The sequence below is a fragment of the Castor canadensis genome, chromosome 14 (genome assembly GCF_047511655.1).
Source record: "Castor canadensis chromosome 14, mCasCan1.hap1v2, whole genome shotgun sequence".
Taxonomy (NCBI): Eukaryota; Metazoa; Chordata; class Mammalia; order Rodentia; family Castoridae; genus Castor; species Castor canadensis.
The window spans coordinates 41858644-41871725 of NC_133399.1; the positions used below are offsets into that span (position 1 = coordinate 41858644).

General features: G+C 38.1%; 1 protein-coding gene across 5 annotated transcripts in view; it reads left to right on the forward strand.

Annotated features, from left to right (window-relative positions):
- Positions 1-7925, forward strand: part of Adgre1 (adhesion G protein-coupled receptor E1) — a 76933-nt gene extending 69008 nt beyond the window's left edge. For 3 of the 5 annotated variants that reach the window (XM_074054449.1, XM_074054452.1, XM_074054451.1), the window contains 3 exons: positions 2804-2972; positions 3085-3189; positions 3914-4317. In XM_074054449.1, coding sequence (XP_073910550.1) covers positions 2804-2972; positions 3085-3189; positions 3914-3919 — 280 coding nt within the window. In that variant the 3' untranslated portion in view covers positions 3920-4317. Of the gene's footprint in view, positions 1-2803; positions 2973-3084; positions 3190-3913; positions 4318-4941 lie in introns of those variants that run through there. The other 2 variants (XR_012441404.1, XM_074054450.1) reach the window with 2 other exon arrangements.
- The last annotated feature ends 5157 nt before the right edge of the window (positions 7926-13082 follow it).

Consider the following 13082-nt stretch of genomic DNA (forward strand, 5'->3'; position numbering starts at 1 on the left):
GAGTGGTAGTGGGAGTCATAATCCCAAGAGAAGAATGCCTACTAAGAAAATTCCCATAAAAACTGAAAGAGATACTGATCCCAACAGATGGGAAAATTGTAATGTATAAACACAAGAAACATGAAAAAGCAAGGCAAGGTGACACCTCCAAAATCTTATAAATCCTCAATAACAGATATGGAATTATGTCATTACAGGAAAATGGATGGTATTGGAAATCATTCTTTTATCTCCCCTTGCCCCCTTCCTGAAAAAGCTTCAACAGGTCTCATTTTTCCATTTACATACACGTGTACACAGTATTTGTACTATATTCACCCTCCTACACACTTCTCCCCTCTCTTATTGGTACCAACCCCTAGACAGGACATGTTCTGCCCTTCTATTCTCAGATTTTGTAAAAAAATGACATTTTTGTTTGTGTAAGATATTTGTACATTGCTTTCCTGTGACATTTCCATGTGTATAAGTATTATAAACCAAATTGGTTCATCCCCTCTGTTTTTCTCCTTTCTACCTTAGTCTCCTTCTTATGGTGATTTCAACAGGTTTAAAAATTCTATATTCATTCTTGTATATGAAGTACATTGACCATATTCACCTTCTTAACTTCCTCCCTTTACCCTCCCTCTCTCACATGTGACCTCCCCTTAGCATGACCTGTTTTTCATAATATTGCTTCTATTTGTATTGGGTCTGTATTTCACATATGAGAGAAAACATGTGGCCTTTGGCTTTCTGAACCTGGCTAACTTCACATAAGATGATGCTCTCCAGTTCCATCCAGTTATCTGCAAATGACAAAATGTCATTATTCTTCATGGCTCAATAAAATTCCATTGTGTATAAACAAATTTTCTTAATCCATTCATCAGTAGTAGGGCATCTTGGCTGTTTCCATAGCTTAGCTATTCTGGCTAGCACTGTAATAAACATGGGTGTGCAGGTGCCTTTATTATAGCCAGACCTACATTCCTTCAGCTATATCTCTAGGAGTGGTATTGCTGAATCACATGGCAGTTCCATTTTTAGTTTTTTGAGGAGCCTCCATACTGTTTTCCACAGGGGTTATACTAATTTGCATTCCCACCAGCAGTGCATGAGGGTTCCCTTTTCCCTGCATCTTCACCAACATTTATTGTTGTTTGTGTTCTTGATGGTAGCCATTCTAACAGAATTGGGGTGGAATCTTAGTGTGGTTTGATTTGCATTTCCTTTACGGCCAGGGATGGTGAGCATTTCTTCATGTATTTTTTTGCCATTTGGATTTCTTCCTTTGAAAACCTCTCTTCAGTTCCTTTGCCCATTGCTTTATTAGGTCATTGATTTTTTTGGAGTTTAGATTTTTGTGTTCACTACATGTTTTGGTTATTAGTCCCTTGTCAGATGTATATCTGGCAAAGATTTTCTACCATTCTATGGGCTGCCTCTTCATCTGTTAACCATTTCTTCTGCTGTGCAGAAGCTTTTAAATTTAATGTAGTGCCATTTGACAATCCTTCCTCTTAGTTGCTGAGCCATTTGAGTTCAACTTAGGAAATCATTGTCTATGTCTATTAGTTCCAGGGTATTCTCTGCACTTTACTGCACTAGTTTCAAAGTTCCTGGCCTTATATTAAGGTCCTTAATCCACTTTGAGTTGATATTTGTACAGGGTGAAAGAAACTGATTTAGTTTCAGTTTTCTGCATGCAGATATACAGTTTTCCAGCAACATTTGTTGAAGGTATCTTCTGTCTACATATGTTTTGGGTGCCCTTGTCAAAAATCAGGTGGGAATAGCTGTGTAGATTCATATCTGGGTCTTCTATTCTGTTCCACTGGTCTTTATGTCTGTTCTTGTGCCATTACCATTCTGTTTTTATTGCTCTGCAGTACAGTTTGATGTGAGGTATTTTGTTTTTATTTGGAAGTACTTGAGTTTGAACTCAGGGTCTTGCACTTGCTAGGCAGCCACTCTACAGCTTGAGTCACATGTCCAGCCCTTTCTGTTCTGGTGATTTGGGAGATGGGGTCTTGATTTCATAATACTCCTATTGTAAGCTTCCTGCTATGTCTGGGATGACAGGTGCTCCCCACCATACCCTGCTTTTTTCCACTGAGATGAAATCTCAGCTGGCCCAGAACCATGATCTTCATTACTCCAGTCTCCTGCATAGCTTTGGATGACAAGCATGAACCACTGCATCTGACTACTGGTTGAGATGGGGTCTTGAGAACTTTTTTGCCCCGGCTTCTCCCATACCATGATCCTCTTGCTCTCAGCCTCTCAAGTAGCTAGGATTACAAGTATGAGCCATGGACACCTGGCTTAGGGCTTTATTGAAATAACAAAAGTGCCTTGGAACTATATATTGGTGATGGTCACAGAACATTGTGAATATACTTGATATCACTGAATTGCACACTTTGCATAAGTTAAAACAGTGAAATTTATGTTAGGGGAATTTTACCTCAATAAAAGAAAGGTTTCACCACATTTCATGTTATGGATTCACCATTCACTTAATGTGTTTCCAAAATTTGAACATGTGGGTCCCTCCAGCATTCCCTAACTACAAACAAAAATTCATTCAATACCACATACATCCACATATCTTTGCACCCATGTGTATCTGCAGGCCAACTACATTTTCACTGCCTATAGGATTTAATTTCCTTACAATTGAGCTTGGAGATTTCACTCTACTTTTATCCCCTCTCAAGTGGTGGGTCACATGGTGAACCTCAAACAGTTACTGGGAGTGTTGCCTATGAGACAATGTCACCTCTGAGACCTTTGCTTTGTAAATCTTCTCTTCCAGATTACTGACCTTCAAGGCCTTTGCTCAAATCTTTATCTTGGGAAGTTCCTGGGTGCTTGGCATTTTTCAGATTGGACCCACTGCAAGTATAATGGCGTACCTATTCACCATCATCAACAGCCTGCAGGGGACCTTCATCTTCCTCATTCACTGTGTGCTCAACCGCCAGGTATGTAGCTGCAGCCCTCCCACTTCTGGTCCCCATTCTTCCATCCATTCATTGGTCCATTTCCCTACATCTAGGAGTAATTAATCTTCCTTTGATGTGTCTTTTTCTCCAGGTACGAGAAGAATACAAGAGCTGGATGACTAGGAAGAGGAAGTCCAGCTCCCAGTCCCAGACCTCACAGATCTTACTGTCATCCATGCCCTTCACTTCCAAGACGGTGGGGGATTGTGTGTTTCACACAGGTTCTGATCAGAAGGGATGCCTGCAGCTTAGTGGCACTAAACAATACCATGTGTCAAGTACTGGCTGGGTGCTCAGTGTTTGCACCTCAGCTCATTGAGTAAGGGGTGGGGCTTGAGGCTCTCTTGGATTGGGATATAGCTCAGTGGTAGAGTGAGTGCCTGGCATACATAAGGTCCTGGATTCAATATCCAGCACTGTGTAAACAATAGGCTCTTCTTAGTTTTCCATTTAACCATTAGCATGGTGGCTTTCCATCACATTCTTTTCATGGTTGCAAAATGGCTTTGACAGCTCCAGACATCACCACTACATTAAAGGCAAGAAGAATCTGGATGGGATGGAAACAGGAAACTCTCCTTTAACCCAGAATCCCATCAACAGATTTCTTATCACCTAACAAGTGAGGACTGTATACTATGACTATTTCTAGCTGCAAAGAAATTTGAGAAAATAAGTATTTGGCTTTGCAGTATCTAGAATGAGAGCTATCAGTGAACAGATTGGGAATAGCTTGCCAACAAGGTCTTCCAAACTAAAGACCATAAGTTTTAACATTTTAATGTTTTTTCTTTTAATCTTTGTTGATATATTTATCATGGTGTATTTATAAGACCATGTTTCTGAAGCTATGACCTTTGTAACACTTTCGTATTAATTCTGCTTTATATTCTAAGGAAATTCTCTTTTCTCTCTCTCAGGGTTAAAGGCTTTTCTATGGAGCAACATATGAGAATCATAAGCATCTGCAGGATCCTTCTTTGAAATCTGCTCATGGCTTATTGTGGAAATTTAGGATCCTCAAACTGTGGGCAATACAGAGTGTGGACGAGCAGGGCCATTTCCCCAGTGTTTAATGTACTGAAGAGAAACAAGAGTTTCTACTCCAATTTACAGTTTGATCTTCTGTAGTTTGCAACTCTCTGAATTTCCAGGGTTTGGAGAAATAACAGATTCAAGTTCAACTGCACACTGAGAACATATGGCTACTATTTTCTTTCTCTTGTTCTCATTGGTATGTTGCTCTTATCCTGACCCTCTTGCACCTATTAGGTGTTGGACACAGAATAGCTCTCAATAAATGATTGCCATGTGTTTGAAGTAACTTTCACTAAGACAAAGACTTCCTGTTTTTTAAGAAATGATCATGTTGATTGAGATAAGCCAAGCTCAGAGAAACAAATATTGCATGTATTCTCTTGTATGTGTAATCTTGTCCTAAAAATAATATGGCATGAATGTAACAGAGGGACTATATGAAGGGAAAGGGAAAAGTGATGTAGGGTGAATATGTTTGAAGTACATTGTATGTATGTATGGAAAATAACATAATGAATGCCACTGAAAACTGTAAAAGAAGGGAGAGGGACAGGAGGGATAATAATGAATAATAGAGGGGATGGATTTGATCAAAGTGAATTGTATGCATATATGGAAATATTGCCACAAAAACCCTTTGTGCCCTAGTTAATATATACTAATAAAAATATAAAAAATAAGGAAACAATCAACAAAACTATAATGAAAATCTCAGAAAACAGTAAAGTACCATAGACATAGTCTACTTTAACACAAGCACTTAAAATAAAATGGTAAGTGTGAGATTTGACAGAAGAGAATTCTAGTGCTTCTAGAGAGTTGCAGTACTTCATGGCAATATTCTTTGGAGGATATTTTGATGTCCTAGTTTATGTTTTCTAGATAACCAACACCTTCCTTTTTTTCCCAGAAACTTTCTTATAACTTGGCTAAGATTCTCTGCTCTGAAGATTATTGCTATCATCCTTCAAATCTTGAGTGCCATGGAGGGAAAGAAGCAAAAAATTTAAATGCAGATATCTTAAAAAAAACTTTCAAGGACACTCTAAAATCTCCCAACTCAAAGTGTGCTCCATGGACCAGCAACATCAGCTTCAACTGAGAGCTTGTTAGGAACACAAGTCTGATACCAACACCCACCAGAGCTACCAAATCAGGAACTGCATTCTAACATAATTATGTCTGAATTGCAGCTCTAGAACATGCTAGAAGCTATTTCAATTTTTTGTATTTGTTAAGATTTGCCATATGTCTAAAATATGCTTGCTTTGGAGAAAGTTCCATGGGCTGCTGAGAAGAATGTGCATTCTGTGGCTGTTAAACCAAATATTCTGTTCATGTCTATTAAGTCCATTTGATCTACAGTGTCATTTTGTCATGATGTTTTTATGTTGATTTTTTTGTGTGGACGACCTATTGGTTAAAATGGGGTATGGAAGTCACCTCCTGTTACTGTGTTGGGATCGATCCATATCTTTATGTCCGGTAGTGTTTGTTTTGTGAAACTGGTTATACCAACATTTGGTGTGTATATGTTTACAATAGTCATAATTTCTTCATGGACTGCTCCTTTTATCAGTAGGAAGTGATACTGTGTCTTCTAATTTGTGTCTTCTTCATCTCTTCTGACTAATTGTTGTTGGAATTCTGCCTTGTCAGACTTCAGTACTGCTTCTCATGCTTGCTTTTGGGATCTGTTTGCTTGAATATATTTTCCCTGAGCATGGGAGATCTTTCCATCTTCTGTAGTCTTCCTCAATCTCTTTCTTCAGGGGTTTGTAATTCTCCTTGTAGAGGTCATTCACTTCTTTTGTTAAGTTTACTCCTAGGTATTTGGTTTTTTTTTTTTGAGGCTATTGTGAATGGAATTGTTTCCATATATTCCTTCTCAGATTGTTTGTTGTTGGTGTATAGACATGCTAATGATTTTTGTAAGTTGATTTTGTGTCCTGCCACCTTACTGTAGATGTTTATGGTGTCTAATAGTTTTTGGGTAGAGTTTTTTGGGTCTTTAGAGTATAGGATCATATCGTCTGCAAATAAGGATATTTGACAGTTTCTTTACCTATTTGTATTCCTTTTATTTCTTCTTCTTGCCTAATTGCTCTGGAGAAATTCCAGTATTGTGTTGAATAGGAGTGGGCATAGTGGGCACCCTTGTCTCATTCCTGATTTTACGGGGAATGGTTTCAGTTTTTCACCATTAAGTATGATGTTGGCTGTAGGTTTGTCATATGTAGGCTTTATAATGTTGAGGTACATTCCTTCTATCCTAGTTTTTTTAGAGCTTTTATCATGAAGTGGTGTTGGATCTTGTCGAAGGCTTTTTCTGCATCTGTTGAGATTATCAAGTGGTTTTTGTCTTTGCTTCTGTTAATGTGCTGTTAGATTTATAGATTTGCATATGTTGAACTATCCCTGAATCCCTGGGATGAAGCCAAACTTGGTCATAGTGAATGATCTTTCTGATGTGTTGTTGGATTCGGTTTGCCATTATTTTATTAAGGATTTTTGTGTCAATATTCATTAAGAAAATTGGCCTGTAGTTCTCCTTTTTGGAGGTGTCTTTGTCTGGTTTTGGGATGAGAGTAATATTGACTTCATAAAATGAATTAGGCAGTGTTCCTTCCATTTCTATTTCATGGAACAGTTTAAGGAGATTTGGTATTACTTCTTCTTTAAATGTCTGATAGAATTCAGCAGAGAATCCACCAGGTCCTGGACTTTTCTTTTATGGGAGACTCTTGATTGCTGCTTCAATTTCATTTTGTGTTATAGATCTATTCAGGTGATTAATATCCTTTTGGTTCAATTTTGGATGGTCATAAGTATCTAGAAATTTGTTCTTTTCTTCAAGATTTTCAAATTTATTAGAATATAGGTTCTCAAAGTAGTCTCTGATGATTTCCTGGATTTCGTGGTGTTTGTTGTTATATCCCCTTTTGCATTTCTGATTTTACTGATATTAGTCAGGTTTGCCAGGGGTCTGTCAATCTTATTTATTTTTTCAAAGAACCAGCTTTTTGTTTCATTGATTCTTTGCATTTTTTTTGCTTCTAGTTCATTGATTTCAGCCTTTATTTTAATTCTTTCTTTCCTTGCTTTTTTGGGATTTGCTTGTTTGTTTTTCTAGGAGTTTGAGTTATAGTATTAGGTCATTGATTTGAGATCTTTATGTCTTTTTAATATATGCACTCATGGCTATGAATGTTCCTCTTAGGACTGCCTTTGCTGTGTCCCATAGGTTCTTCTAGGCCGTGTTTTCATTTTCATTAACTTCCAGGAACCTTTTAATTTCCTCTTTTATTTCATCGATGACCCATTTGTCATTGAGCAATGTGTTGTTCAGCTTCCATTTGTTTGCATGTTTTTTACTGCTGTTTTTGTTGTTGATTTCTAGTTCTAATGCATTGTGGTCAGATAGAATGCATGGGATTATTTCTATTTGCTGAGGCTTGCTTTGTGCCCTAAGATATGATCAATTTTGGAGAAGTTTCCATGGGCTGCTGAGAAGAATGTATATTGTGCAGATGTTGGATGAAATATTCTGTAGACATCAGCTAGAGGTCCATTTGATCTGTGGTGTGATGACTGTTTCTGTCCCTGGACTATGTGTAATTTAGTATTAGCTGAGTTACAATAGTAAAACTAACAAAAGCAAGAAAGAAGGAGAAAAAAGAGAAAGAAAAAGAAATAGAAGAAAAAAATGGAGAACCAAAGAAAACAAGAGGGAGAGATTGTGGACAATCAAACAACAAACCAGACAGCTAGACCTTTAAAGAAAGGCAAATGAAAAAAAAATCACTGGTTCAGGAACAGTAGAATTACAGTTTTAGTTGTTCTGGTGTTACTCCTTTAGCATCCAGCCCTGTCTGTTGTGTCTCCTAGGCAGGTTTCGAGACCTCCTGTGGCAGGCGGTGGGCGGGTGGGGGCCTGGCAGGCCTACAGGGCAGGAGCCTGGTGGAGCAGTGATTGGCAGGCCTGTGGAGCAGGGGCCTGGTGGTCTGTGGAGCAGGGGCCTGGTGGGCCTGCTGGGCAGGGGCCTGGCAGAATAGAGATCCAGCAGGCCTGTGGAGTATGGGCCTGGCATGCCTGGTGGATCGGAGAACCTGTGGGCCTGTGGAGCTGCAGCTCCATGGGCCTATGGGGCAGGTGCTTGGTGGGCAACAGCTAGCTGTTCTTTTAGTAAATTGTGGCATGGAGAAGCGTTTCATGAGCTAGGGGTTCAGAGTGCCGAAGTTTCGACTCTCCCTGGTGCTTTACCTCTCCAGTGTCTTAGCAAGGTCCCTGATTCACAGAGCTCATGCAGTCTGTGGCTGTGTCTCAGTTGCCATCTTGGATCCTCCAGCCTCCATACCCTTCTTGCTTTTAAGGTTTCCATTGAGAAATCTTCTGTTATTTTTATGGGTTTATCTTTGTATGTTACTTGTTTTTTTCTCTCTTACAGCCTTCAGTATTCTTTCTCTGTTCTCTGTGCTTATTGTTTTAATGATAATATGTCATGGGGTAGTTGTATTTTGGTTAAGTCTGTTTGGTGTCCTGGAGGCTTCCTGTACTTGACTGGGCCTAGCTTTCTCTAGATTTGGGAAATTTTCTGTTATTATTTTGTTGAATATATTACAAATTCCTTTTGCTTGCACCTCTTCTCCTTCTTCAATGCCCATGATTCTCAGGTTTGGTCTTTTGATGGAGTCAGTGTGTTCTTGCATATTCCTTTCACAGGTCTTGAGTTGTCTGACTAATAGCTTTTCAGTTTTTCCCTTAATTTCCATTTTATCTTCAAGTTCTGAGATTGTGTCTTCTGCTTGTTCTAGTCTGCTGGAGTGGCCTTCCATTGTGTTTTGTATTTCTGTTTCATTCTTTTTTCTGAGGTTTTCCATATCATGGATTACTTCCTCTTTAATATTGTCTATTTTTGTCTTTAATTAATTTATCTCTCTATTTATAGTGTTCTGTGTTTCACTTTGGTGTTTATTTATGGCTCCTATTAGTTCATTTATTTGTTTCTGTGTCTTCTTGTATTATTTTTGGTGTCTTGGAATTTCTTGAGTGCCTCTTGTACATTTTGGTTAACCATGTCTAGTATCATGTCCATGATATTCTCAGTGATTACTTGCAGGATTTCTTCTTTGAGGATATTCTGTGGGCATCATTGGGTTCCTTGGCATCGTTTATGTTTGTTTTGGAATCTGGAATTGGGTATCTGTTTTCTTCATTTCCTTCTGAATTCTGTATTAAATTATTTTTTTGGGGGAGAATGGTTTCCATCCCTTTTTCATCTTCCCATTGCTCCACTTGGTACTGTGCAACTATGTTATTGATAGGCTAGTTGTTGGTTTCAGTCACCTGTTTTCTTTCCCTTGGTTTAATTTTGTTTTGTGGCTGTATTGGGTTTGTATCTAATTGTGTGTGTGCTATTTTTGTCCCTAGCCTGGGTGTAATTTAGTATTAACTAATTCACAATGGTAAAACTAACAAAAACAAACAAAAAATTAAAAAAATCCCCAAAAAACAAAGAAACAAAACAAAACAAAACCCAAAGAAATCAATGGGAAGAGATGAAGAAACAAACACAAACAAACAAAACAAGAAAAAAAATTCCAGGTTCAGGAACAATAGAATTTCTGTCTTAGTTTAAGTGCTGGTATTACTCCTCCAGCATCCAGTCCTGGTGTTGGTATCTAAGCTGAAGCTTTGTCATAGTCTCACCAGGTGGTTGGGTTCTGTTTTATTTTTTCCTTTGTCTTACAGTGGCAGCTGCTTGGTCAGCTCCTCCCTCAGTGAGGTGTTGAAGTTTAAGTTTGAGTGTTGTCCTCAGGTTCCAGAATCAGCTCTGTAGTCCACCAGCTGCCCTGCTTTGGAGTTGGGTTTTTGCTGTGCTTGTTTACTTGGGGCTTGTTTCTTTGCCTCACCCCCTTTCTCTGGGGCAAGGTCAGTGATCTGTCAGCCGGCCCCCTGCTATCAGTGTGTTGTGATGTTTTGCTGATTAGTTTTCAATTTTGCAGTGTCATTTGTCTTTGGATGTTGCTCACTGGCTCAGAAGATGAACTTTGTGGACCACTACCTGCCTTATTTCAGGCAGTGGCTTGTCACCCGCCCACTGTCAGCACTCCTGCCTTTCCAGTCTTTGTTTACTGAAAGTTTTCGTGGAGATCAACTCCTTGCCACTCCTCCCTTCTCCAGTGTGCTTTCAGAGTTCCAAATCCCTTTGGTGTGTGCTAGTTTTCAGTTTGTTGTTTATTATTCAGTTTTTTTTGTGGGGGGGATCACTCTGCTCAGGGGGCTATGCTGGTTTACCCCAGAGGTGCTTGGGGGAATATCATGTGACTAGTCTGCTGATTGTCTCCCAAGCAGGCTTGGAGCTGGCATCTGGTGGCAGTGGCAGCCCTCCCGTTTTCTCATTGTAACGTGATGGAAAGAAGCTTTCTACAGGCTAGAGGTTCTGGTGTCGAAGTTTTGATTCTCCTTTGTGCTTTATTTCCACCATGTGTGGTTCCAGTGTCTCAGCAAAGTTTCTGATTCATGGAGTTCATGCTGTCTGCTTCTGCGCCCTAGTGGCCATCTTGGATCCTCCTCTGTTGTTGTTCTTAATAGTAGCAATTCTAACAGGTGTGAGGTGGAATCTTAGTGTGGTTTTGATTTGCATTTCCTTTATGTCCAGGGATGGTGAGAATTTTTTCATGTGTTTTTTGGCCATTTGGATTTCTTCCTTAGAAAAAGTTCTGTTTAGTTCAATTGCCCATTTCTTTATTGGTTCATTGATTTTGGGGAAGTTTAGTTTTTTGAGCTCCCTGAATATTCTAGTTATCAGTCCCTTGTCTGATGTATAGCTGGCAAATATTTTCTCCCATTCTGTGGGTGGTCTCTTCAGTTTAGAGACCTTTTCTTCTGTTGTGCAGAAGCTTTTTAATTTCATGTAGTCCCATTTGTCCATCCTTTCTCTTAGTTGCTGGGCTGCTTGAGTTCTACTGAGGAACCCCTTGCCTATACCTATTGCTTCCAGAGTACTCCCTGCTCTTTCCTGTACTAGCTTCAAGGTGTCAGGTTTTCAGGTCTGATATTAAGGTCCTTAGCCACTTTGAATTGTTACTAGTACAGGATGATAGGCATGGATCTAGTTTCAATTTTCTGCAGGCAGATAAACACTTTTCCCAGCAACATTTGTTAAAGAGGCTGTCTTTTCTCCATTGCAGGTTTTTGGTGCCTTTGTCAAAAATAAGGTGGATGTAGCTGGGTGGATGCATATCCAGGTCTTCTATTCTGTTCCACTGGTCTTCATATCTGTTTTTGTGCCAGTACCATGCTGTTTTTATTGCTATGGCTCTGTAGTATAGTTTGAAGTCAGGTATTGTGATACCTCCAGCATTGCTCTTTTTGCTTAGTATTGCCTTGGCTATTCGCAGTCTTTTGTGTTTCCAAATGAAATTTAGGGTATATTTTTCAATCTCTGTGGTGAATGTCATTGATGGGAATTGCATTGAACATGTAGATTGCTTTTGGTAGTGTAGCCATTTTCACTATGCTGATTCTGCCAATATATGAGCATGGGAGATCTTTCCATCTTTTATAGTCTTCTTCTATCTCTTTCTTCAGTAGTTTGTAGTTCTCCTTGTAGAGATCTTTTACATCCTTTGTTATGTTCATTTCCAGGTATTTGATTTTTTTGAGGCTACTGTAAATGGAATTGTTTTACTACATTCTTTTTCAATTTGTTCATTGTTGGTATATAGAAAGGCTACTGATTTTTGTAAGTTAATTTTGTATCCCGCTACATTGCTGAAGCTGTTTATGAAGTCTAGGAGTTTTTTGGGTCTTTGAGGTATAGGATTATGTTGTCTGCAAATAGGGATACTGTGAATATTTCTTTACCTGTTTGTTTTCTTCTTATTTCTTCTTCTTGCCTTATTGCTCTGTCTAGGAATTCCAGGACTATGTTGAATAGGAGTGGGAAGAGTGGGCATCCTTGTCTCTTTCCTGACCTTAGGAGAAATGGTTTCACTTTTTCCCCATTAAGTATGATGTTGGCTATAGGTCTGTCATATATATCCTTTATAATGTTGAGGTACATTCCTTCTATTTCTGGTTTTCTAAAGAGCTTTTATCATGAAGTGGTGTTGAATCTTGTTGAACAAGATTGTTGCATCTATTGAGATGATCATGTGGTTTTTGTCTTTGCTTCTATTAATGTGCCATATTTGGTTTGCCATTATTTTATATTATTTATTTATTTTGTCACTTTTTACATTTCCTTATATGCATATACAATATTTTGCCCTCCGTTCTGACTTTGTGGAGATAAGACATAGTGTTTTTGTTAGTCTGAGGTAAAAATAGCTATATAGAGAGATTCCTAGCACATGTGTATTACAACCCACATTTGTTCATGTCTACCAGACCTCTTTATTACTTCAGTGGCTTCAGTGACTTCAGAGTTTTCATCAAAAGTGATAATTATGAGATGACAATTCATTTTGTTTGATATCTTTAACCCCATTATTTGCATATATCAAAACATCACTTATTATTCCCTGAAAATGTAAAATGATAGTTTGTCAATATACAACATAATTACACAGAATACAGATATCTATGTTCATATTTTCCAACAATATCTGTTTTCTATGTTTTAATTATACAAACAAAAAACTATTATCCAATTAGAAAATTATGAACATCTCAAAATTGACACCACAATCAGGTTATGTTATTATTTCCTGGTAAAATATTATGTATGATAATATAGGAATGTACATATTTCACTTTTTATAGAAATGAATTTTTGATATTTTGTTAGGTAATAAATAGGTTAAAGAAAGAATGACATAGAATAATCCCACATTTGCAATATATCTATTCATGTAAAGGAAAATTAAGAATATGCTCAGGTCATATTACACCTTTTGTGTGCCTGAAACATTTGTTACAACATTTTAAAATTATATATTGCAATGGTGTTGGTAAAAAGAAATACATCTATATTTATATATGTTATTCTATGCACGAAAAATAATTGCTTCCTTGAAGATTTTTTCCTTCAGATTATATGACAAA